General features: G+C 48.8%; 19 protein-coding genes across 19 annotated transcripts; 9 read left to right on the top strand and 10 right to left on the bottom strand.

The window, feature by feature from the left end:
• Positions 1-59: 59 nt before the first annotated feature.
• ECU07_0480 (uncharacterized protein) lies at positions 60-1,394 on the top strand (the record flags this gene model as incomplete). The annotated part of the gene is made up of 1 exon (NM_001041598.1): positions 60-1,394. One exon carries the CDS (start codon positions 60-62, stop codon positions 1,392-1,394), a length of 1,335 nt encoding a protein of 444 aa, NP_585976.1.
• Positions 1,395-1,407: 13 nt separating this feature from the next.
• ECU07_0490 (uncharacterized protein) lies at positions 1,408-3,099 on the bottom strand (the record flags this gene model as incomplete). Its single annotated transcript, NM_001041599.1, has 1 exon — positions 1,408-3,099. The coding sequence occupies one exon, from the start codon at positions 3,097-3,099 to the stop codon at positions 1,408-1,410; it is 1,692 nt and encodes a 563-aa protein (NP_585977.1).
• Positions 3,100-3,329: 230 nt separating this feature from the next.
• ECU07_0500 (uncharacterized protein) lies at positions 3,330-3,896 on the top strand (the record flags this gene model as incomplete). Its single annotated transcript, NM_001041600.1, has 1 exon — positions 3,330-3,896. The coding sequence occupies one exon, from the start codon at positions 3,330-3,332 to the stop codon at positions 3,894-3,896; it is 567 nt and encodes a 188-aa protein (NP_585978.1).
• Positions 3,897-4,002: 106 nt separating this feature from the next.
• ECU07_0510 (uncharacterized protein) lies at positions 4,003-5,172 on the bottom strand (the record flags this gene model as incomplete). Its single annotated transcript, NM_001041601.2, has 1 exon — positions 4,003-5,172. The coding sequence occupies one exon, from the start codon at positions 5,170-5,172 to the stop codon at positions 4,003-4,005; it is 1,170 nt and encodes a 389-aa protein (NP_585979.2).
• A 247-nt stretch (positions 5,173-5,419) lies between these two features.
• ECU07_0520 (serine/threonine kinase) lies at positions 5,420-6,388 on the top strand (the record flags this gene model as incomplete). The annotated part of the gene is made up of 1 exon (NM_001041602.1): positions 5,420-6,388. One exon carries the CDS (start codon positions 5,420-5,422, stop codon positions 6,386-6,388), a length of 969 nt encoding a protein of 322 aa, NP_585980.1.
• Positions 6,389-6,560: 172 nt separating this feature from the next.
• ECU07_0530 (uncharacterized protein) lies at positions 6,561-7,709 on the top strand (the record flags this gene model as incomplete). The annotated part of the gene is made up of 1 exon (NM_001041603.2): positions 6,561-7,709. The coding sequence occupies one exon, from the start codon at positions 6,561-6,563 to the stop codon at positions 7,707-7,709; it is 1,149 nt and encodes a 382-aa protein (NP_585981.2).
• Positions 7,710-7,753: 44 nt separating this feature from the next.
• On the bottom strand, positions 7,754-8,512 carry ECU07_0540 (uncharacterized protein; the record flags this gene model as incomplete). The annotated part of the gene is made up of 1 exon (NM_001041604.1): positions 7,754-8,512. The coding sequence occupies one exon, from the start codon at positions 8,510-8,512 to the stop codon at positions 7,754-7,756; it is 759 nt and encodes a 252-aa protein (NP_585982.1).
• An 11-nt stretch (positions 8,513-8,523) lies between these two features.
• Positions 8,524-9,024, top strand: ECU07_0550 (uncharacterized protein; the record flags this gene model as incomplete). The annotated part of the gene is made up of 1 exon (NM_001041605.1): positions 8,524-9,024. One exon carries the CDS (start codon positions 8,524-8,526, stop codon positions 9,022-9,024), a length of 501 nt encoding a protein of 166 aa, NP_585983.1.
• A 36-nt stretch (positions 9,025-9,060) lies between these two features.
• ECU07_0560 (EPP-like transporter) lies at positions 9,061-10,815 on the bottom strand (the record flags this gene model as incomplete). Its single annotated transcript, NM_001041606.1, has 1 exon — positions 9,061-10,815. One exon carries the CDS (start codon positions 10,813-10,815, stop codon positions 9,061-9,063), a length of 1,755 nt encoding a protein of 584 aa, NP_585984.1.
• Positions 10,816-10,975: 160 nt separating this feature from the next.
• Positions 10,976-12,514, top strand: ECU07_0570 (uncharacterized protein; the record flags this gene model as incomplete). Its single annotated transcript, NM_001041607.1, has 1 exon — positions 10,976-12,514. One exon carries the CDS (start codon positions 10,976-10,978, stop codon positions 12,512-12,514), a length of 1,539 nt encoding a protein of 512 aa, NP_585985.1.
• A 35-nt stretch (positions 12,515-12,549) lies between these two features.
• On the bottom strand, positions 12,550-13,422 carry ECU07_0580 (uncharacterized protein; the record flags this gene model as incomplete). The annotated part of the gene is made up of 1 exon (NM_001041608.2): positions 12,550-13,422. The coding sequence occupies one exon, from the start codon at positions 13,420-13,422 to the stop codon at positions 12,550-12,552; it is 873 nt and encodes a 290-aa protein (NP_585986.2).
• Positions 13,423-13,468: 46 nt separating this feature from the next.
• On the top strand, positions 13,469-14,638 carry ECU07_0590 (uncharacterized protein; the record flags this gene model as incomplete). The annotated part of the gene is made up of 1 exon (NM_001041609.1): positions 13,469-14,638. One exon carries the CDS (start codon positions 13,469-13,471, stop codon positions 14,636-14,638), a length of 1,170 nt encoding a protein of 389 aa, NP_585987.1.
• A 37-nt stretch (positions 14,639-14,675) lies between these two features.
• On the top strand, positions 14,676-15,062 carry ECU07_0600 (adrenodoxin; the record flags this gene model as incomplete). Its single annotated transcript, NM_001041610.1, has 1 exon — positions 14,676-15,062. The coding sequence occupies one exon, from the start codon at positions 14,676-14,678 to the stop codon at positions 15,060-15,062; it is 387 nt and encodes a 128-aa protein (NP_585988.1).
• Positions 15,063-15,087: 25 nt separating this feature from the next.
• On the bottom strand, positions 15,088-18,831 carry ECU07_0610i (uncharacterized protein; the record flags this gene model as incomplete). Its single annotated transcript, NM_001041611.1, has 1 exon — positions 15,088-18,831. The coding sequence occupies one exon, from the start codon at positions 18,829-18,831 to the stop codon at positions 15,088-15,090; it is 3,744 nt and encodes a 1,247-aa protein (NP_585989.1).
• A 65-nt stretch (positions 18,832-18,896) lies between these two features.
• Positions 18,897-19,541, bottom strand: ECU07_0620 (uncharacterized protein; the record flags this gene model as incomplete). Its single annotated transcript, NM_001041612.1, has 1 exon — positions 18,897-19,541. One exon carries the CDS (start codon positions 19,539-19,541, stop codon positions 18,897-18,899), a length of 645 nt encoding a protein of 214 aa, NP_585990.1.
• Positions 19,542-19,582: 41 nt separating this feature from the next.
• On the bottom strand, positions 19,583-20,710 carry ECU07_0630 (uncharacterized protein; the record flags this gene model as incomplete). Its single annotated transcript, NM_001041613.1, has 1 exon — positions 19,583-20,710. The coding sequence occupies one exon, from the start codon at positions 20,708-20,710 to the stop codon at positions 19,583-19,585; it is 1,128 nt and encodes a 375-aa protein (NP_585991.1).
• A 41-nt stretch (positions 20,711-20,751) lies between these two features.
• ECU07_0640 (uncharacterized protein) lies at positions 20,752-21,357 on the top strand (the record flags this gene model as incomplete). Its single annotated transcript, NM_001041614.1, has 1 exon — positions 20,752-21,357. The coding sequence occupies one exon, from the start codon at positions 20,752-20,754 to the stop codon at positions 21,355-21,357; it is 606 nt and encodes a 201-aa protein (NP_585992.1).
• A 50-nt stretch (positions 21,358-21,407) lies between these two features.
• ECU07_0650 (uncharacterized protein) lies at positions 21,408-21,836 on the bottom strand (the record flags this gene model as incomplete). The annotated part of the gene is made up of 1 exon (NM_001041615.1): positions 21,408-21,836. One exon carries the CDS (start codon positions 21,834-21,836, stop codon positions 21,408-21,410), a length of 429 nt encoding a protein of 142 aa, NP_585993.1.
• A 102-nt stretch (positions 21,837-21,938) lies between these two features.
• Positions 21,939-22,241, bottom strand: ECU07_0660 (uncharacterized protein; the record flags this gene model as incomplete). Its single annotated transcript, NM_001041616.1, has 1 exon — positions 21,939-22,241. The coding sequence occupies one exon, from the start codon at positions 22,239-22,241 to the stop codon at positions 21,939-21,941; it is 303 nt and encodes a 100-aa protein (NP_585994.1).
• Between the last annotated feature and the right edge of the window lie 21 nt (positions 22,242-22,262).

Here is a 22,262-nt window from a genome sequence, read left to right on the forward strand (position 1 = left end):
ATAGCTCTTGCTGATGGACACTTTCCATAAGATATAAAGGCGAGTTGTCTGGAGTTGACATGAACCTAACTATAGAAGAGCCTTCGAAGGTAATAAAGATGCGAATGAACGAGGCTGGGAGCTGCAAACAGCCTCGGGATGTCAGAGTGATTCCTCGGCGCAAGGAAATGGTAAGAGAATCTGGTCAGAGACTGGAAGCACCGGAGACGAAGGATTCAGTGGGATTGTGTGATGACGAGAACTGTCCGGATGGGGCGATGTTCAACACAAAGGAGGTTTCTATCGACTTTTTCGACCTGAATTCGACGGCCGGAAAGCAGAAGAGAGAAAGCAGGGGAGAGAACAACAGGACTAAAGGGGCAATGCATCTCTATGGCTACAAGACGATGGGGGCGGCGTTTGAAAGGAGTTTTATCGAGACTGCGCTGAAGCACGACGTCCGGGTGAAGGATATAAGACATGGAGAGGATCTCATATTTATATACTTCTTTACTGTGGAGGACTCCATATCGTTTTACAGACAATTTCTGCCGTATGTGGAACTACACTTTTCTGAGACGAGCGACTTTGAGCAGGCACTCCTGCTTTCCTCCTCTGAGTGGGCTAGTATTGCACTATTGAACATGAATCCTGCAGATTCCTCCCGGGGCAGAGAGACCTGTGCTTCATCCTCCAATGAGAAGGCATATTTGGAAGCAGACAGCTCTTCCGAAGGCAGGACCCACACAAACGATTTGCACGGGTGCACGGGAGAAGGCTGTATGCCCTGCTTTCAGTATGAAGAGCCTGATTCTGGCGTCTGGAATAAGGAACTCCCCCAGGAAGCCGTTTTTGAAAAGAAAATCGAGCACTTTTTACACCTCAGAAACTTTTTCTCGAAGAGCGAGGTGAAGACGATGGCACAAAGCCTAGAGATGGGGAACATTGAATTCATCTTCAAGAACACCAAGGAGCTGGCTGTTGGAAGTCAGTCGAACAAGGTAATGCAGGAGGCGATAGGGATGCTGCCTGAGGTCAGCATTGCACGGGTCATCCAGAACCTCGAATACGACATTGCCCCTATAGCAGCAAACAAGCATGGAGCATATACTATCCAGATGCTGATTTCCGTGTCCAAGACACCGTTAACACAAAGGCTTCTATCCAAGTACTTCAAGAGGTTTGGAAAGTTTCTGATAACCCATGAGATCGGAAATTACACGATCCAGAAGATACTCAGGTTCGATCCCGACCTTATTTTTGAGTTTTTCGTCTCGAAGATAGAGGATGTTGTGAGGAGCGAGCTTGGAATAAAGGTTTTGAAAAGATGTCTGGAGTTCTTTCCCGACAAGAAGCCCATTTTAGTCCAGAAGGCCCGGGAGTACGGAAAGAACCTGAATGTTCTGCTCCTCTAGAGCTTGTATAAATTTATTTCCATATCTCACCTCCCATGATCTTTGTCTTTAGCCCAGAAACCACCATATTGTGGTAGGCCTCGTCAACAAACACCCTGCAAGGATCTATTTCCACAAGAGGCTTGGTACCTAGTGCTGTCTCCAGCAGTATAATCGCGCTGTACACATCGCCTTCCTCAGCCCTTTCGGAGTTCAGCAGCTTGGAGTGTGCTTCTGTGAGCCTTGCAAGACTTTCCAGCATTCTGACTGTGTTGAACTCGTTGGCCCCCTCGGCCTTCCTCCTGTGGTGGTAATAGCTCAGTAAAACTGCGTTGAGGTCATCCGGGATGACAGCCCTTCTTTTCCTTGCAACACCTATGTAGTTCCTCAGGATGTTGTGATCCCAGCAGACAGAGCCCTGCTTCTTGTCTGTAAGCCCGGTCTCTGGCCTCCGCCCAAGAATCTTATCTACAATTAGCAGGTCGCTTCTACCGTCTCTGTCGTCAAACAATCCAAATATAAGGTCAAATCTACTAATCAGGGGCGTTGCAACCATGATGTTTTCCGAGATGCTTTTGTTGAAGCTGTACTTGTGTCTTGTGTTTATTGCAGCAATGACAGAGCATCTGGTGTTTAGTGAGGAGACGATTCCAGCCTTTGCTATGCTAAGGGTTTGCTGCTCCATTGCCTCCAACAGTCCGTTCTTTTCGTTGACCTTAAGCTTGTTGAACTCGTCGATGCAGCAAAGACCTGTGTCTGCAAGTACTAGGGCCCCCGCTTCCAGCACCCACTCCCTTCCTTGTCTTACTGCGCAGGTTGTAAGACCTGCCTGTGTGGTTCCCACTCCATTCGTAAGGACTGCGGGAGACAGAAGCCTTGAACATGTCTTCAGGAGGTGGGACTTTCCTGTCCCGGAGTCTCCAACCAAGAGGATGTGCGAGTTCGATCTTGTGCCGCTCTTCTGGTCTGCCCCGTGGCTTCCGCTTACTAGTGCGAGGAGGAGCCCAAGCTTAACATTCTCTAGTCCTTGTATCTCCTCAGCAAATGAATTGACGAGGAGAAGCCTTCTTTCAAACCATCCCATTCCGTCCAGCCTTCCCAGGAATGTCCTCCCGAACGAGTCGCCCATCGACTCTTCATCCTGCTTGTGGACAGCAAGCGCATGCATGTATATAGAGCTGGCCATTTGCTCGCCCACCTTGAACGGTCTCCACCTTATAAGAACCGTCCCTGTTATCAGCAAATTGTCTCCGGGAAGGAACTTCCCTGCAAGATCCTCCTCAAGAACCACTTCCAGTGTTTCTGACATCGAGCTGCGATTTCCTATGTCTTGGATCCTTATCTTCTGGCTTGGAATTGCCCCTCCAAAGCACCTCCGGTCCCTCAAAAGAGACGAGCCGCAGGACTCGCACAGCATCCTGTCCTTCCTTTTCCCTGCAGAACATCTGTATGCCCTGACATTGCACTTCAGGCACACCAACTCGCTGGTGACATTCCTTATCAAGGTTTCGTAGGCCCTGATCACTGTCCCATTTACAGTGACGATCCTATTGATGTTCTTGCTGTTACATGCATTGTCCGTGAATAATGCACATGGAATCTTCCTGAGAACCTTCTTGGACAGATAAGGATGCTCGGAAACCCCTAGCACCATGCTGTTTGCCAGCTCCGGATTCCTTTCGCACAGATCGATCAAGTCTACCTCTTCTTCTTTTTCTAGAGCCATGGCCTCCAAAACCCTCTGAGCAGTAAAATTTTAAGATCTTGGAGGATGAGAAGGACGCCGCGGAGATTCCACATCCTCTCTGGAAGCAGAGGGCTGGCCTGCCTCCCTCCGTCCCGGAAAAGAGCTTTGCGGCACCGTCTCCGAATAAGGAGAGAGACGCAAAAAGGGGAAAAGGAGTCTGCTCCGATTGATGAATTCAAGCATAAAATAAAAAAGATGGAAAGCAATGAATGATGGAAGACAAGCAGGAGAAGGTTCTCGGTGCGGTAAATGCTGTGGAGGCAAAGACAATGGACACAATAGATAATGTTGAGAAGTCGAGTCTTGGAAGCTCCATTCCACTTGAGGTGAATCTTCCTCTCCACGAAATGACGAAGTACCTAATGTTCTTCACCATGTTCGAATCGATTCCCGTGTACCTTATTTCCTGCGAGGGGAACAAGAACGAGTTCCTGCACTGGATCTCGAGGGGAACCAGCCTTATCTTCCTTATCACAGCCATCGTAGCCGGGCTATTAGACCTGGTTACGTTTTATGGAAAAATGTCCAGCCTGTACAAGTTTGTGATACTTACAACGGGTGTCCGTGCTATAGCAGCGTTTCTTGTTGTGGTATTTTCAAACATCAGCTCGATGTATGTGGTGATCCTGGCCATCCTCTACTTTCTAAGGATTGCCACATTCGACGGGCTGTTTCTGTACTATTTTGCAATACTTCTGAGAAGAATCGAGTCTGACGACTACGACAACAACGGGAGAAGACTCAAAGCCAAGGAACTGAAAGGCGAGAAAGTATGAATAAAGGCCTTCAGGATATATATAACTCCCCAGATCTTCTGTGTGTTGTGTGTCTTGGCAACCTCACAAGTCCTGATAAAAATTTAATACACTAGATATAAGGCAGTCACTGTGCCTTTATCAGCCCAGCCGCCATTCCGTCCTCGAAGTCAAGCTGCTCGATGCCGGAGTCTTCGTCGGAAATCACCATCATTACTCTCTCAACCGGAGGCTCTCCTTGTGCCATCCTAAGCTCGCCCGCTATTCTGCTCCACCACCGTGCCAGCAGGGTATTCTTCTTGACTCCTACACCTTGTTCGTAGCAGTCTGAAACCAGGTATGCAGCAGAAATGTTTTCTCTTGCAGCTGCTTTGAGCCCAAGCCTGAATCCTAACTTGTAGTTCCTTTCAACTACATTCTCCAGCCCGTTCAGAAACAGGACGGAGAGTCTTAGCTGTGCATCCGACTGCCCAAGGTCTGTTGCCTTGGCATACCACTCCACAGCCCTTGCCACGTCCTTCTCTTGACCCATCTCCCCCGCCTCAAGACACCTTGCAACTCGGAACTGGCAGTTGGGACAGTCCAGAGATGCTCCCTTTAGATAGAGCTTGAATGCATAGGAGTCGTCAGGAGATATGATATCTGGGCCCTTGCCTCCCTCATAGCACCTTCCTAGGTCATACAGAGCATATGGATAGGCATGTGTTGCCTTTTTTGCAGCAAGTCTCAGATAGAAGACTCCAATCTCCAGATCGGTGCCATCCCCCACCTCCCCAAACAGGATTATTACCCCATATGTGTGCATCGCCTCCACTAAGCCAAGCTTTGCGGCACATCTATAAAAATGCAATGCATTCCTCATGTTCCTTTTCTTCCCTATCCCCTTTTCGTAACACTGTGCAACCCTGAAGGTTCCGGCAGGACTTCCTAGCTGGGCAGCTATTATGTAGTGCTCGAACGCCCTTCTATGGCTTCTCCTTACCCCAAAAAGGCCTTTTTCGTGTGAAAGGCCTAGATAGTAATGCATCTCAGACCTGGGCATGGGGCTCAACGCCTGGATCGTGGGGCTCAAGGTATATCTGCCCAGTAGCCCCCTTATGGACAGACGCTGTTTTTCGGTAAGATGCTTGAGAGCCCTTTCCACCGACAACGAATTCCCCGGGAAAATCTTCCTTGAGTCCCCTCTTTCGTCCTCTATCTTTCTAACAAAGTGCCCAAGCGCAGCCAGCACGTCCCCCACATCTTCTTCTGTATCGTCCTGTGGCTCCCCGGCCATTTCATCCCCAGCTTCGCCCATCAGCACTGGTTCCAGAACAGGGTTCCATATGCTTTGTTCTTCTCTGTTTGAACCAATAGCCTCTTCAAGGAGTGATTCATTACAGGTGAAGTCAGAGCTCTGGGCAAATGACATTCGACTGTCTGCATAGGCTGTCTGTTTGCCTGCGAGGCCTCCAATGCAAATAAAAAGATGCCTGGTAAACCGTGATTGATTTTCCAGTCCCATCCGCAGCCGGCGATTTTATTCTGCATAAAGACAGCCCAGGATGTTGAAGATCCAGGACTTCGAATTTGTAAAAGTCGTGGGAGTGGGGGCCTTTGGCAAGGTGCATCTGGTGAGGCTCAAGAGCAGTCCCACGTCCGTGTTTGCAATGAAAATGCTCGACTTCGGAGAGATTCTCAGGCAAAGGCTGGCGGATCAGCTTGAAAACGAGATCTCCATTCTGAAGCGGATCTATGGGTGCCCGTTCGTTGCAAAGCTGTACTCGACAGACTTCCACGGTGGAAAGGTGGGACTGATTATGGAGTATGTCGGAGGAGGAGAGTTGTTTTACTGGCTCAAAAAGTGCGGAAGATTTGATGAGCAGATGGCCCGGTTTTATGCAGCAGAGATCATTTCCGCCTTGCGATTCATACATGGAAGGGGCATTCTATACAGAGATCTGAAGCCCGAGAACATACTGATCACATCCACAGGACACATAAAGCTGATTGACTTTGGGTTTTCTGTCTACGAAAGCGAAAACATATACATGATTTCAGGGACTCCAGAATATATGTCTCCAGAAAAGCTGAGGAGCGAGGATGACGGGCGTGCAAGCGACTATTGGGGACTGGGGGTTATGATCTACGAGATGCTGTGTGGAGACCCTCCGTTCTATGACTCAAGTGCAGATGCGATTTACCACAAGATACTGGAGTCCAATGTTGTGTTTCCCCACTATGTAAGCCCGGTTGCAAGGTGTCTAATAACAGGGCTGTTAGACAAGAACAGGGCTACCAGGCTGGGGACCAAAGGAATATGCGAGATAATGGGGCATCCTTTCTTCAAGGGGATAGACTGGCACGAGGTTGAGAGCAGGAGGATTGAGCCCCCGTTCATTCCCAATCCAAACACTGTTCTTAGTTCTTTGGCTAGCAGCGGTGAACTCAAAGGCACGGATGATGCAGAGACGGTTGTTTTAAAGCCGTACAAGCATATTAAGCATCTGTACAAGGTCTCGAAGGGACTGTAAATTAATATAAGCCGTTGGTTTTGTGCTGTGCTTCTGCAGCATCTATGACGGAAGGGTTTCTGTAGCCCGTGGCGAGGTGGGGATGTATTGTCTTCGCGCGGCGGGAGGGAGGCTCTGGAAGAAAGAACCAATAAAATTTTATTATAAATATCCTTTTGCTAGGAGGGGTAAGATGAGAGCAGAAACCAGCAGCGGATCCAAGAGGACTTTCAAAACGCTGAGGACAGGCTTTCTGGGACTTGTCGGGGTGATTGCTGTGTACTATGCGCTCCTGTTTATCTTTGGAATCAAGTACTTGAATCCGCAGTACTATGGAAGCTACTTCTATGCTTGGAGGGTGAACTTTGCAGACAAGCTGATGACGCACGGGAGATACAAGCTCATCAAGAAGAACGAGCATCCCGAGACGGAGGACAGGAAGAGATTCTACAGGATCTCGCAGGACAAGGAGGGTCCGTATCTGATCCGGTTTGACAGGCCCGAGCACTTTCCGCGGGGGCACGAGCACCAGTTCAGCCTGAACTTCCCTGCATACGAGGACTTTCTGAAGGTCCGGGAGAGATTCATTGTTGAGTCTGAGGGGCTGCAGGAGAACATGAAGCTGGAGCACTCTGACCTGATGGAGCAGATGAAGAAGGAGAAGGGAGGACTGTTTTTTGCAAGCTACAGCGGGAAGTCTGTTGAGGAGATGATGAGGATTCTGTTCCCGAACAACAATGCAGACAGGAACCCGTGGTTTGATGTAAGCAATATACTGATAAGGGCGGTTTCTCGGATTATGTCGCAGGACGAGAAGGACCGAGAGGGATACCTGTTTGACGGCTCGGAGGTAGGAGACGATCTGATGAAGGATATCCGCGAGGGCCTTGATGCACTCGACAGGAGTGCTGGAGACGGTGACGTCCTCCTTTCCGAGAAGATCTCTGACGCAGACATCAAGAACTTCTTCATCAACAATGGAAGGGTGTCTGGAACGCCACAGGAGACGTTTGCCTACTCGCGGCTGTACTACCTGTTCAACTTCCTGACTGCGGGGATTGAGTTCAAGTCTGAGAGGCTTGCGGAGCTCCGGGGCGACGGGGAGAGCAGCAACGAGTTCCGGGAGGCGCGGATGGACTATGTTGCCAATGTGTTTGCCAGGATATTCGCCAGCATATACCCGAACCAGCACAAGAAGGATGTCAGCAACATTGGGGTTCTCGAGAAGGTAAGGAACTACTACAGCCCCAAGATGACGGTTGACCCTGAAAAGGAGGTTGACGATGCAGATCTCGAGCTTGTCAGAGAGAGCTTCTCAAGATCGTCAAGAATCTCTGCATGACATGACCACAATAAAAAGAGGATTTTCTACCCGTGCCTTTTATTTCAATCAAAGTCTCTTGCCCTGGGCTCGGAGCCTTCATAGTACTGCACGGCACTGTCTATGCAGTGGAGAATCCCTTTGACTGATTCTTCCTTGCTCCAGTCCAGTGGGTGGAAGTCTAGCATGTTGTTCTCGGCGACAAAGCTCAGCATTCTTTTACATATTCTTGAATACTTTCCTGCTCCAATCAGCATCGAAAGTTCCTCGGTCGGCGTGTAGAACACCTCCAAGTCCTCATTTTTGATCAAATCCATTTTGGAAATCACGTTGATGCAAGGAACGTCGAGCCTTGCCATCGAGATGAGTGCACAGAAGCATCCGCTTACATACTTATTGATGTCAACCAGGTACTGGGACTCCATAACATAGACAACCCCGCACTTGAAGTACCGACCCACATGCTCGATGATCTTGGGCATTACATCGGAATGCATGAACAGCTCTATTTGGCCTGGGCAATCGAAAACAAGGAAGGATCCCTCAAGATCCTCCAATCCCAGCTCCTCGATATTTTCATAGAGCTCCTCCAATGCAAGCAAGAGCCCACCGTTTGGTCCGTAGTCGTAGTCTTCCATAACATCGTTGATGGTGATGAAGTCTCTGAGGTCAATGGAATAGTCGTCGGCGGCGGAGATCTGTGCAGGGTCTAGGTTGATCACCTTATAGCTTCTTCCCATGTTCTCACCGTGTTCTCGTATGTTCCTACAAAAAGTCGACTTCCCGGATCCTGCTGGGCCAAAAACGAAAATGGCGTATCCCATTCTGGCCCTCCATGGGAAAAGTTAATAAAGTTATCCACTCGGACCCGAATCTCGAGGAGCTCTTGCTCTCCCTCCAAATAGAGAACGGGCTTCTCGAGAATCCCGGGGAATCTTCGGAGGCCTCTGAAGAGTCGTGTGCATCCGGCGATGAAATAGAGTACAGGCCTTTGGACACAGGCCATTGCGTCTCCCCAGCACTGGATTTCAGCATGAGGTCTCTGAAGGAAAAAGGAGAATACAAGATTTCCAGAGGATCTCTACCTTTTTCACTGTTTGAGGCGATAGGAAAGAAGGAAAGGAGGGAGCAGACTGTCGTCGCGAGCCAGAAGTTCTTCATCGAGGGAGGAAAGTATGACTATGGCTTTACTCCTGAGGATCTAAGACAATATGATATCAAAAGAAGAAAGAAGACGAAGAGGGTATGTCCAAACTGGGAGGATATTGCCGAAGAGAAAAGAAACGAGCCCAGGAGAATCTGTGTCAGGTCTCTTCAGCTGAAGAATAGAAGATGAGAGCATGAGGCATTAAATTACTTCTTTCAATCCTTGTCATATGCTGTTTCTTGGTTTGAAAACCCTGTTCGTCGAGATGGCTCCAAGAGCAATGGATACGGTGGTGATGAGGAGGAGCATTCCTACAGACACGCCATACCCAACCCTTCGGAATCCGTATAGGTGCAGAGCCTCGTTTCCGTTAGAAATACATCTCTCCGAGCCTTTGCATTCAAAGACCAGGCCCTCAAACTGGCTCTGCAGAGCTATTTCGAGAGCATAATACACAGGAGATATCCATATGGCCCACCTGGCAAACCCTGGAATCGTGCCTGGATCAACAAACGCTCCTCCAAGTATTATAAACGACATAATCAGTACGGATGTAAGCACCTGTGCCTGAACAAGGGTCTTTGTGTGCAGCGCAACCACAATTCCGAATGACATGGAGAAGACTGTGACAATCACGAGTATGAGCACAAAAAACACAAATCTAAGGATGTTTGGGTTCAGCCCCACGATCCAGTACGCCGCGGCAATGTAGGCAATCCACGATGTGCCTAATATGCAGAAGCTGGACACCAGACTGGCAAAGTAGGACATGGCAGCGCCATACATTCCTGCACAAACCTCTCTTTTGAGTGCCTTTCTGTATGAGTCAAGGAATATGATTGCAGCGGCTGCTGTTTTTTCGAAACTGCCCATCACAATGAACGACAGGATTCCAAATCTATCCCGAATGCCCTTCTGTGTGTAATCTAGCCGGAAGTAGACAAGGACGAGAAGGGCCAGGGTTGTGAGTTTTTGGATGCTTAGGATCCTCATAAGCTCATGTCTCCTTAGGAAGTCCGACAAGTTTCTTTTGAAGATAAGTGTAAAGCTCAGAATGTATCTTCTGGACACTGTAGGAAACTCCGTCTTCTCTATTATTGACGACACTGCCAAAGGCTCTATTCTCTTCCAGCACATTTTTAATCTTGCTATTCTGCCGAGAGACATTTTCTCAGACTCGGGTGTTGTTGTGTCAACAGACAAGACATCCATGAAAAAGTCGGATGAACCCACGTACTTCTTGAGGTCGTGCCCACAGCTTCTGAAGAATTCCACACACTCCTCAGGACATCCGTTGAACACAACGCCCCCTTGACATATTATCATGATCTTATCGAAGAATGAAAGCATCTCCTGTGGAAGCCTTTGGAACGAAATCATGATTCCTTTCCCCTGCTGTCTCAGAGCCATGAGAATCTTCAGAATGTGGACGACATTGAACGAATCAAGCTCGTTAGTGACTTCATCCATAATCAGTATGGAGGGTCTCTTCGCAAGAGTAATCCCCAGAGAGAGTCTTGTTCTTTCCCCAGTTGATATCGAGCTAATCTGTGTGTGTGCAATCCTGGAGAGTCCCAGTGCCTTGATCAGGCAGGAAACTTCCTCGTTCACAACTGTCTCTGGACCTGTGTCTCTTGATATTGCCACGGCAAACCTCAGTGTTTCCTCGACTGTCTGTGTCTCGTATGCATGAAGATGCTCTCCCACAAACCCCACAGCACATTTCCATACACTTGCATCCACGGGATATCCATTTAGCAAGATCTCTCCCGACACCTTTAGTCTCTCATTTGTCTTTCCTATTATGGCATTCAACATCGTTGTCTTTCCTGCTCCGCTTGCACCCAGAAGCGCCGTCATCGTCGAAGGCTCTATCTTTCCCTGGATTCTTTTAATCAAAGCTCCCTTAAAAGGCTCCGAAACCGACTCCACAGTTACGTTTCTCCAGACAACCTCCACTCTTATGTCCTCGGTATCCATGGGTGATCAGGTGCAATCATTAATAGGACTCCTGGATCCCGCACATGAATTAATGGCCCCATGCCTGCAGATTTTTGGACCTCTCAGACGAGCCTCTGGTAAGACCAATGGCAGCGGCCTTGATTCTTTGCCTTAATATCCAAAGTTTGTTTATTCCTAGATGAAGAGGTCGATCAAGGTTTGCCACTCCAAAACAAGGGGATTTCCGCTAGTAGAGAGTATATACCATGCCGAGCTTGACTTAGACCACTCCATTCTTTCGACAGCGGAGCTCTTGATGTCCCCAGGATCATTCATGAGAGTGGAGTTTTTTCGTGCTACTAAGAGTGTTTTTGGCAATGATTCTTTCAATATGATTGACATCTACTCTGTGTACAGGAGCGGGAGGTTGTTCTTCAACGAGTCTCCAATTCCATGGGAGTCTGACTCACAGATATCCTGGGAGGAATACAGGAGAAAACTGGTTGCCCATGTTTCGAAGCTCCTCAGCCATTGCATAGGGCACGGAGAGGGCCTAGACGATCGCTACGTGCTATGTACGAAGCTTGGCCTTCTACCTCCCGTTTGCCCAAGGAACTGCGGGAAAGAGCTGCAGAGGCTTTCCAAAGAGCTCGATCTGATGAGAAGGCTCGAGAGCCTACAACAGCATGGATCTGAGGCAACTGAGGGCAGCTATATCGATGAAGCATTCAGCATACTTGCGTCTTATAGAGGAAACCCTGAACTAGAGATCAGATTCGTCCTGGAAGCAATGGACATGCTGCCGTTCTTTGCTGTCAGAAGAATGGCCGAAAATATCCCTAGGGCAAGAAGGTGCCAAGCAATTCTGCTGTATTATAGGGTGTACCTAAAGTCTCTGGAGAAGAAAAAGTATAGAACTGCATTTTTGTTTTCGATAAGTGCATCGAGGCTGCTCAAGCAGGGGATAAACCTGGGATTCGAGGAGTCCATAAAGCTGGGGTCCACAGGGTGTATCAGAGAGAGAAATTGGAGGATGGTGCTGAGAGATGTAATGAGCAAGGTGGAGGAGCTAGATGCATGTAGGTACGGAGTCAACCCATACAGGCTGTGCGGGGTTGACAGGAGTGAGTTTATTGTCAAGTCTGTGGAGCTAGATCGGTCCAATGTCGCCAAGTGTTCCGGGAATGCCATATTGTTCAACGGAGAAAGTACAAGGACATACTTTACAGAACAGCTTAGAATCAGGATCCTGTTTTCTAGGATATCTTGTGCTAATATCCATGGGGTTTCAGGGAGTATTGCAGGTGCAGAGATATTCATGCCTGTGTATAAGACCTTGCGCGAAACCTCGTCAACCATCCATGTCATCTTCAGCCCTTCTAGGCTACCGCTCCTCACTGGGGATGGGAGCGATGAGTTCGAGATGAGGCTGGAGAAGTTAGTCTTCTCCGGTAAGGTAGTTGTGCCCATCGACCTGACAGCCGTCTGGATAAGAAGAAAAAGCGCTGTATATCTCAAGAGCATCAGCCCTCCCAACAAGGAAGGGAAGGTTTTCTTTTTGCTTACACTGTCTAACCTTGGAGGGTTTGCGTCTAGTATCCTTGGCCCCAGTGTCATAGAAAGGAACGGATGTGAAGTGACCGTTTTGTTAGATCTCTCCCAAGGCTCTAAAACATGTCTACACCACGAGGTCTCAGAAGATGTATTCGAAACACTCGAACTCACATACCATCTGTAGAGCATTAGTGCGGATAGCCTCATTAAACAATATATTTACTTGTCTCCGCTGTTGTCAAAGTCCCATTCACGCCTCCCCTCTCCCAGCCTCTTTTCTGCTAGCCTAACATCCTCGACAAACTCGATCTGATCGGTCTTGGCAAGGAGGCATCTTGCCTCTGCCGGATACTCCATCTCCTCTTTAGGAAACACAAAGTCTCCTGCAATGTCCTCGATTGTATCCTCAAGCAGATCTGCCTTCTCATCCTTCTCCTCTTCATCATCCGATACTTTTTCTGTGTAGTTTTTTGGCCCGAAAAAGACTTTGCAGCGGGATTTCTTTGAAAACCTCTTCTTGAGCCTCTTCAACATGCTCCTGTTTATCTTTAGCATGTCGTAGTTGTGCTTCCTGGCGGATGGCTCATAATCTTCATCAGATGAGGCAACGAACGATAGGTCCCCAAGGTCGTCTTCTTCTTCGTAAGGAGATTCACTCTCGTCTCCGGACATGCTTGCCTCCAAGTCTACAAACCTCTCAGCCCTCTTGAGTCTGTGGCGCCCGGGCTTCGCTTCAGAGCTATCTATGTCTGGGCCAGATGCTTGAGAACATGATGACTGGGGATCTTGCACTTCACTGCGATCTAGATCCTCTACCCCACACACAGGGTCCAGACACTCGTCATCGGTCAACATGTCACTGATTCCACTCATAGAGGTGTTATAGCGTCTTTTGAGAAACAGCAGGTCTGTCTCGCTATTCTCCTTTCCAAGTATCTTGTTGGTTACTCTTTTCTGGACCTCCCTGACCACCAATTTCTTCAGAATCTGCTTGCGATGCTCCTCATACAGCGCTGTAGCCTGTGCCCTTGTGTAGACGCATGGCCTTTTGTCCATTGGCACGTTTCTTAGGAACTCCGCTGCTTCCTTCATCGTCGGATGCAGCCTGGCGATAAAAACAAATAAAAAGGCTCCCTTAATGATTGGAGAGCTGAAGAGGATACTGGGAAGCAAGGAGGCAACGCTTGAGGAGAAGGAGGCAACAGTCCTTGAGATCTTCAAGATTCTCATCTCCAAGGGAGACTACTGCTCGATTGGGGACACCATCACCTCGTTAAGAGAGGCCTGGGAGGACGTAACAACGCCCCGAATCACCAAGATCATAAGAAGTCTCTTTGAGATGATCCCATACTCGTCTGACAACTTCGAGGATGTTCTGAAGCTTCTCACTGCTCTTGTGGAATGGGCAGACAGAGAAAACAAGAAGATGCTTCGGCTTGAGCTGGAGTGCAAGAGGATATATGCCCTGCTTAAGACGGGGAAGTATTCAGAGGCTCTGGCACAGATAGGCCCTGTGGCTCATGAGCTTAAGAAGTACGACGACAAGATCAACCTCATAACTCTGTATGTATATGAAAGCAAGGCCTTCTATGAGATAAAGAGCGTCTCGAAATCAAAGTCGTCCTTGACGTCGGCAAGGGTCCTGGCAGTTTCTGCTTACTGCCCTCCACAGCTCCAGGCACAGATAGACCTTCTAAACGGAATCTACATATGCGACGAGAGAAACTACGGAGTGGCGTCTTCATACTTTATCGAGGCGCTTGAAGGCTTCACACTGGGTAAGATGGATGTGGAGGCCTGTGTGTCGCTGAGATATCTCATCCTATCGAAAATAATGGCCAACAGAAGGGAGGAGATTGGGGCGGTGATGAGGAACAAAAACACTCTTAAACACCTTGACGACGAGATGATCAGAGTTCTTCTCAAGGTCAGCGAGAGCTTTGGAAACAGGGATCTAAAGTCGTACAGCGATGTCCTGGCACAGTATTCTGATCAGATACATCAAGATTCTTTTATACGGGATCATCTGCAGTATCTGTACGATGTCCTTCTCGACAAGAACATCGTCAAGATAATCGAGCCCTACTCTGTTGTGAAGATCCGCTTTATAGCCGACGTCCTGGGCTTTGACGTGAACGTCATTGAGAAGAAGCTCAGGAAGATGATTCTGGACAAAGCTGTTGATGGTACGCTTGACCACATAGATGAATGCTTGATCCTGCATGGGGAGAAGGCTAAGAACAACTTTGCAGACGAGTGCATGAAGCAGGTTGAGGCGCTAGACTGCATAGTCTCTTCTCGTTATTAAAGCAATTCGTGGCTGATTTTTATTCCCATCCATACCCATGGACATGTTCAGTGCTCCGGACAGGATTCCAGAGCAGATTCGTATCTTTTTCAAGACAATGAAGCAGGTGGTTCCAGCGAAGGCCGTTTGTGGAAGTACCGTGCTGGATGTGGCACACAAAAACGGCGTAGATCTTGAGGGTGCCTGTGAAGGAAACCTAGCATGCTCGACATGCCACGTAATTCTGGAGGAGCCCCTGTACAGAAAGCTTGGAGAGCCTTCCGACAAAGAGTACGACCTCATAGACCAAGCATTTGGAGCTACGGGCACCTCTCGGTTGGGATGCCAGCTGAGGGTCGATAAGAGCTTTGAAAATGCAGTGTTTACAGTTCCCAGAGCAACAAAAAACATGGCCGTGGATGGGTTCAAGCCCAAGCCCCATTAGAAGACGCAGAATGTGTACCTGAAGATCAGTAGACTTTATTCGGACCCATCTCTCGTGTTCCATATATCGAATGCCTTACGATCATCGAATCGCCGCTTTCACTTCTGCTCAGTCTGTAGAAGTATTCTGGGCCACCTCTACTTAGCAACTGGACAAAGTCCTCGTCGTGTGTAATGACAATCAGCTGGAAGTCAGCGTCCCTTCGGTGCCTTGAAATCACCCTTGAAAGAGTGAATGCAAGGCTCTCTATGTTGTCTCTATCGAGATTCGTGGTCGGTTCGTCGAGAGCTAGCACGCTGCAGCTGGAGGCAAAAGAGTCTGCAAGTGCCAGTCTTATGAGGATACTGGCTATCATCTTCTGCCCCGCACTGGACCTCCCTCTCATGTCGAGTTCCACTCCCCCTTTGACAAACACAACCTTATAGTTATAGGTCCGTTGTCCTGAGCTCTCAGTCTTGATCTTTATCCAGTCGACGTCGTCCCCTCGATAGGTATTTGTCCACAGGTCCTTGAGTGTTGCATTCACCTCTTCAAGTTTCGACGTATGGAAGTCAACAATGGCCTTATCTAATGCCTGGATGCATTTGTCAAGATCCATGCAGGACAGCTCTAGGGCCTTGACCTCAATAAAGCACTTGTTATAGTTCTCCACAGTCCTCCCATGGTCCTTCAGAAGCTCCTGTTTATATGACTTCACCCCCAATGCAATCTGCTTGCATTCTCCTAGAAGCAGTGACTTCTGCGAAGACAGCTTTGCTTTCTTTTCTTCCAAAAGCCGTCTTTTTTCCTTCAGGGCTGCCAAGTACTCAAAATCAGTTTCAGACAGCTCCCTCTCTATTTCCCTGACTCTCCTCTCCCTGTTGTAGTATTTCATGCTCTCCTCAGCCAGACTCCGCATCTCATACATCCTGCGGATTTTCTGTCCTATCTCTAGAACCTTGTTCTTTCTCTCCAGGAGATCACTTCTTGCGTCGTCAAACTTCACCTCATCTTTGGCCTCATCCAGGAACTCGGCCTGTAAGAGCTTCCTGACCTTGCTGTTCAGCTCTTCTATCTCCTTTGCAAGGCATGCCTCCTCTCTTTCCTTCTGGTAGAAAGCCTCCATGCTCATCTCCAGCTCCACCCTCTTCCTTGCAAACCGCTCCAGAATCCTGTCGAGCTTGCTCTTCTTCCGCCGTATCTCCTCCTCAACATCAGAAGCTCTTATCCTTGCACTGCTCCTCTCAATCCTTTGCATCGCCTCTTTCGCCTCCTCTCGGAAGTTTATCTTCTCCCGTATCTCTCTTTCCGCCCTAATCACCTCCTGCTTTCTACACAGATACTCAATCCTCTCCTTCTTTCTCCTGACCTCTTCCTTCTTCTCCTCGTAAATCTTCCTGATCCCATCAACCATAGACCTTAGCTCCTGAACTGACTCTCCCTCCTCCGAGCCCCGGAGCTTTCCATCTATCAGAAACAGTTCCTCCACCAGTCCAATCAAAAACTCTGTCTTCTTAATCCCCTCAGCTTCATCCAGCATGTCCAGTTCCATTTCATCTAAAGCCTCTTCCCCGCTCACATCTTCAACTTCCTCGTATCTCAGAATCAGCTCAGCCATTTCCTCCCTTATTTTGTTCCTGCCCGCTATTTCTTTATTAAGAGCCTCTATCTCTCCGGCGATCCTTTCTCTGTCATTCCAGCTTCCTAGGGCATTCTCCTTTCCATCCAGAGCCCTTTCAATGCCTGCCTCTAATTTCCTTTTAAACTCTACCTCCTCTTCCTTAGAAAGAGGCTTATTACACACAGGGCACTCATGGCTCCTACATCCGTCCTCTAGCATCTCCCTGTAGATCCTTTCTCTCCATATTCCATCGCTGGCGCCGCTCCGCTGCAAGACCTCCTCTCCGTCGTAAAGACTCTCAAGGTCCAGCATCTCAACTCCAAACCCCATGTCATCTCGTGCAAAGAAGCCCTCATTGCTCCTCACGACCTCCTTTGCCCTCTCCACAGAGCATCTGCTTCCATTCCTCAGCATTGGAATCCCCAGCTCTTCAAAAATAGCCATCCTGGACCTCTGGCCCATAGATCCAAGCTCCATAGACTTCGTCCTTAGCTCTCTTCTAATTCTGTCATTTTCCTTCGACCTTTCTATCGCCCTGGCCTTCCTGAGACTCATCTCCCTCTCAATCTCCTTGGCCCTACTCTCCTTTTCTCTTAGCTTTGCCTTCTGCCGCTCTAGCTTGCTCTTCAGCTCAGAAACATTCACTCCATTCAGCATCCCCTCAATCTCTCTTTTCCTGCCTCTCATCTGGTTCATCGCAAAGTTCCTCTCTGCAATGCTATACGCATCATTCAATCTCCTCTGGTAGTCCCCAAGCCTTTCTTCAAGGGCCTCCATCTCCCTGTCCCTGCTTATCTCAGCCCTAAGCCTTCCAACCTCATCCTCATAGGAAACAGATACATCAATGCTTCCGTCGCTCTCAAGCCCCGAGTACTCGTCAACTATCCTCTTCTTTTCAGAAAGAGCCACTGTTCTGTCACGGTCCTCCTTCTTCAGCCTCAAGGCCTCTTCCTCAAGCCTGTGTATACACTCCTTCCTTTGCTTGATGTCGTCCTCCACCTTCCCAAAAACCTCGAGTGCCGTTTCTCTAAAGTCCTTCTTGACCTTCAGCTCAGACTCAAGGCTCTTCAGGGCCTCCATCTTCTGCCGCCTCGCCTCGTCCAGGAAAGAGGACTTGACAGATATTTCAGAAAACACCCCGTCAAGCTCTGCCTTGCTCCGGATATACCTGCTTCTTTCTTCGCTCAAATCCTTGAACCTCATTTCGCTCTCCTCAGCATCCATCTTCATCCTCTCGTATTCTTCCTCGGCCTCCTGCAGAGATTTGCCACTCATTATATCCGTCGCATCCTCCAGCGGCAGTTTCTTCTCCCTAAACCCGTCGATAAACTCCATCAGCTCCCTGTGCTCGCCTCTTAGCAAGTGTGCCCTCTTCTCGGCCTCTTCGTTGCCTTTCAGCTCCAGGTCTATCTCCTCAATAACTCTCTCGCACCTCCCTATCTCATTGTCGCATGCTTCAACCCTTATCTCATTCTTCTCTATCGACATGCACCCGCTCCTTATCCGAAGCTCAAGAGACTCCTTCCTCTCTTTCATCTTCCGAAGGAACTCCAGCTCTTGCATCTTCATCTTGACGTCGGAGGAGCATTCCTTTCTAGACGACTTCAGGCTGTCCAGTGCCTTCCCATACTTTGCAGATGCAAATATGTCGTCAAGCTTCTTCTTGACAACAACGGGCTCCCCAAGAGGCCACGTGCTTTCTTCTTGGTGGCAGAATATAATGCTTTCCAATATGCTGCCCGACACCCCAAAGTGCTGGGGCATTTCGGCATCGACATCTCCACTCCTTCCGCTCACTCCTTCTCCATCCCTTTCAGCCCATATCACGCTTTCCAAAGTCTTCTGCTCTCTCCTATCCCTCCTCTGCGCCAGCTGAATGGTTCGCGAACATATCATCGTCTCTCCATGCACATTGGTGAACAGAAGCTTCACCTGCCCTTGGACCTCCGCCAGTCCTGCAACACTCGGGTCATGGATAAACGCCCCGCCCCTACTGTTCGGCGGAAGGCTCCCAGTAGTAGCATACTTCAGAGACTCAATTATCGTTGTCTTTCCAGTCCCATTCGCCCCGACTATCAGCGTCAACGGAGAATAAAACTCCAGCGTGTTGCTCTCCTTGTGGCTGAACGACCTTACTCCCCGTATCATAAGCTTCTTGATAGATGCCATTCCACAAGGGATCCAAAACCTTCTCAAAACCCGCATTTCCCAAAATACTCCATAAAACCACCACTTTATTTTTCGACACACTCACTCATCATCGCAAGCACCTCCTCGCTTGCAATCGCCAGCAGGTCATCCCTTTCCTTCTTCGCAAGGCTACTCCTAACCTCCCTGTACTCAAGTAGAGCATTATAGTCCTCGTCTTCGGCGCTACTCGACATACACATTTTGTTGTAGAGCCTTACGACATCTTCGAGCTCCTTGCAGGCTTTCCCGATGCTTCCAACCAGGCCAACCACCGGCTTGGAGTATTCCAGAAGGGATCTATAGGACTCCAGCCTGTATCTCTCAATCTCGATGATTTCCCTCTGTCTCTGCACCTCTGCTTCATAGTAATCCTCCTCCTCAAGCACACTCACCAGATCGTTCGTGATCGACTGAAGATCCACCGTCACAACAACGTCGCTAGCCTTTCTCTCCAGCCTGAATGAGGCCGGAAACCTAAGGATGTTCCTCAAAACAAAGTTCGAAAATATAAAGTAGTTTCTTCGGAAAGACTCCAGCAGCGTCCCAGACACTCTGTGCACCTTTCTTCTATCAAGGGCAGACAGTTGCTCAACCCCGTTCTTAAGAATCGCCTCCACCTCGCCCTGCAGCTCAGCAACCAAAGTCACAGGCACAAACCCGAAGAATTCAATCTCCTCTTCGCTTTCCATCCTCCAGGGTGAATTTTCAGGCCAGTCTTATCCAAACTCCATCAGATAATAAAGAGCACCTTCTCCTTCAGTACACGAAGACCTGCACTGCTCCACTCTTTGTCTGTCATCCACAGCTCCTTAATGCAGTCAAGCCCAGAAAACACCCTCATCACACCCATAATCATATTCTCAACAGGCTCTTCATACATGGAAACCTCTGGATCAACGCCATACTCTTCAAACGCCTTCTTCAGGCATTCCTCAGACAACCCCACTCCGCTATACTTGAACACAATCACCCTACTTGCTATCTTCTTCATCTTCTCCTTGCTGAGGACATAGTTCGCTCTCTTGGCTATTAGCTCGTGGATGTCCCCCTCCTCTTCCTCGTACATCCTTATATGCATCTTGAAGTGCTCGCCCGGATCTACGTCCGGATGGCATTCCTCCTTCCCATGCGAAGACAGGAAGTGCGCCTCCATCTTCTCCTCAGCGTCATCCTTGTAGTCGCACCTGCTGCAGGAAAAGATGTTTTTTTCTTCAAACACCTTGATCCTGCTGAACTCGTCCACAAAATCCACGGAATCAACAAGGCCAAATCCCTCGTTGCTTTCTCTGGAAACGCAGATTCCGTCAAGCATCCAGAAGTCCTCCACAAGGCATACTGTGGTGTGGTGCTCGTAAAGGCTCACAACAATACAGCTCGGCGAAAGAGTTCCAATCGCTTGTGATAGGCTTCGCGGCGTGATCAGGATCCCCTTGAATGACAGGATATTGATGAAGAGATTGCATATTGCCAATATCTCTGTCCTGTTCAGAAGGTCATGGAATATAAGAGAGACAAACGAGTTCCTGGGCCTTATCTCTAGCCTCTCAAGGACTCCCGAAACCTGGTTTCCCAGCCATCCCACGCACTCCTCAAGACTTCCAAACCTTTTTGTGTTCATGCTTGCCAGATAGAAGAAGTCGTCCAGATCAATCGACTCGGTCTCCACAATAAGCCTGTTGTTCCACACTACAATGTGGACAATCTGCTCATCAGTCCTGTAGTTTGCCATCCTATACTTCTCGCCGACACAGTACGAAGCATCGCTTCTCATGAAGAAGCTCTGTATGTTTTTGTTCGGCGTGGTTATCTGCTCGATTTTTGGGACTGTGCACAGCTTTGGGGTGTACTTGAGCGGCATGGGGTTGGGACTCGATATGAAAATCAGCAGATCTCATCCCTATGACCTCAAGATGCTCTGGGATCGACCTGTCTAGCGACGAGGAGGAGGCTGTGCACCCCAACATAGATGAGCGGAGCTACAGAGAGTGGAAGAGGAGACAGAGGGAAGAGAGGAGAAAGGGGTTGGAGCGGAGGCTGGAGGAGATCAACTCCAGCAAGGAGCTTAGCGAAGAACTGGCTGAGGAAAAGAGAGAGATAGAAAGGATCTTGAAGCCATCATACGTGTGCTTTGAGACGGAGTCGTTCCGAACTCCCTCTGGAGATGCAGAGAAGGACTACATCCAGGAGCTGGAGTACCTTATAGTCCACAACGAGCTCGGCGACTTCATCGAGCTGATGGACCGGTGCAAGATCGACATGGAGGAGTTCGAGTTTCTTGTCCTCCACAATCTGGCCGAGCAGATCAAGGAAGGAAACGATGCGGGGGGTCTTATCCTCTCGAAGGTGTCCCTGTATGTCAAATATGCATTGTCACACGGAAAAGAGTTTCTCCTGAAGCTGCGCGCCCAGCTTACAAATAAGGAAAGGAAGAGGCAGTTTGAGGAGGACTGCAAGAAGGACTTTCAGGAGACAAAGCAGATCTTCTTGGAGCAGTTTGGGCCATAGGGACAGAGCCTGTCCATGGGAAGGGGCGCGGAAGGCTGGACTGAATCTCTTTATTTTGTATTTGTCTTTAGAACTGCAAACGGCTTGTACAAAAACTCGTAGCAGCAGGAGGCAACGAAGAAAAGGTATAGTAGCCACGACCTGCTGGAGTAGAGTAGAAGGAGCTTCACCAGCATCGAGATGAACAGAAAGTCGAATACAACGCTAATATGGCCCTTCCCGCTAAGGGGTATCCCAGGATTTGCCAGAGTTGTTGCCTTCCCGTCTGAGACGATTGTCGGTGTGGAGACTCTGTAGAGGTAATAAGCAGCAAGTGCCTCTGGGATGGATCTAACTAGATATACTAGTATGCTTCTCTCCTTATTTACCATATACACCACCAGTGTGCATACGTTGTATAAGATTATGCTTCTCAGCAGAAGTCTTCTTGTGATCTTGTTTTCCTCGAAAATCCGAATCTGTGCTTTGCTTCCTCTCATCTTTATAGGGCTATGATAACAAAAAATATTGAGCCTCGGAATATTTGTTTAATTCCACTACCCGAGGCGAGTACAATTGCAGCAGTAGAGGCGCCCCGAAGCCTATCCTCCCACCTGTGAGGTTACCACCTCAAGCTCCTCATTCCCCTCAAAGCCGAAATCTCCCGGGGTCTTTCCAAGGTCGATGTTCTTTCCATTAAATAAAATCCTGAACTCCGAACTGTTTTTCCCAACATTGCGAGAAAAGGCATCTAGTATCTTCTTGAATGTTGTGCTCAGCTTAACATTGAACACCAGCGTCGTTCCGTCCTGATCAACAAGCCTCAGAGGCACCTTCTTGGAGATTGCACCCCGCAGAGTATTTTCGTTAGTCCTGAACTCGCTTCCAGAATCCGACGACCCCATGGGGTTTGCACGCTGTAGCTT

Source organism: Encephalitozoon cuniculi, chromosome VII (genome assembly GCF_000091225.2).
Source record: "Encephalitozoon cuniculi GB-M1 chromosome VII, complete sequence".
NCBI classification, from domain to species: Eukaryota; Fungi; Microsporidia; family Unikaryonidae; genus Encephalitozoon; species Encephalitozoon cuniculi.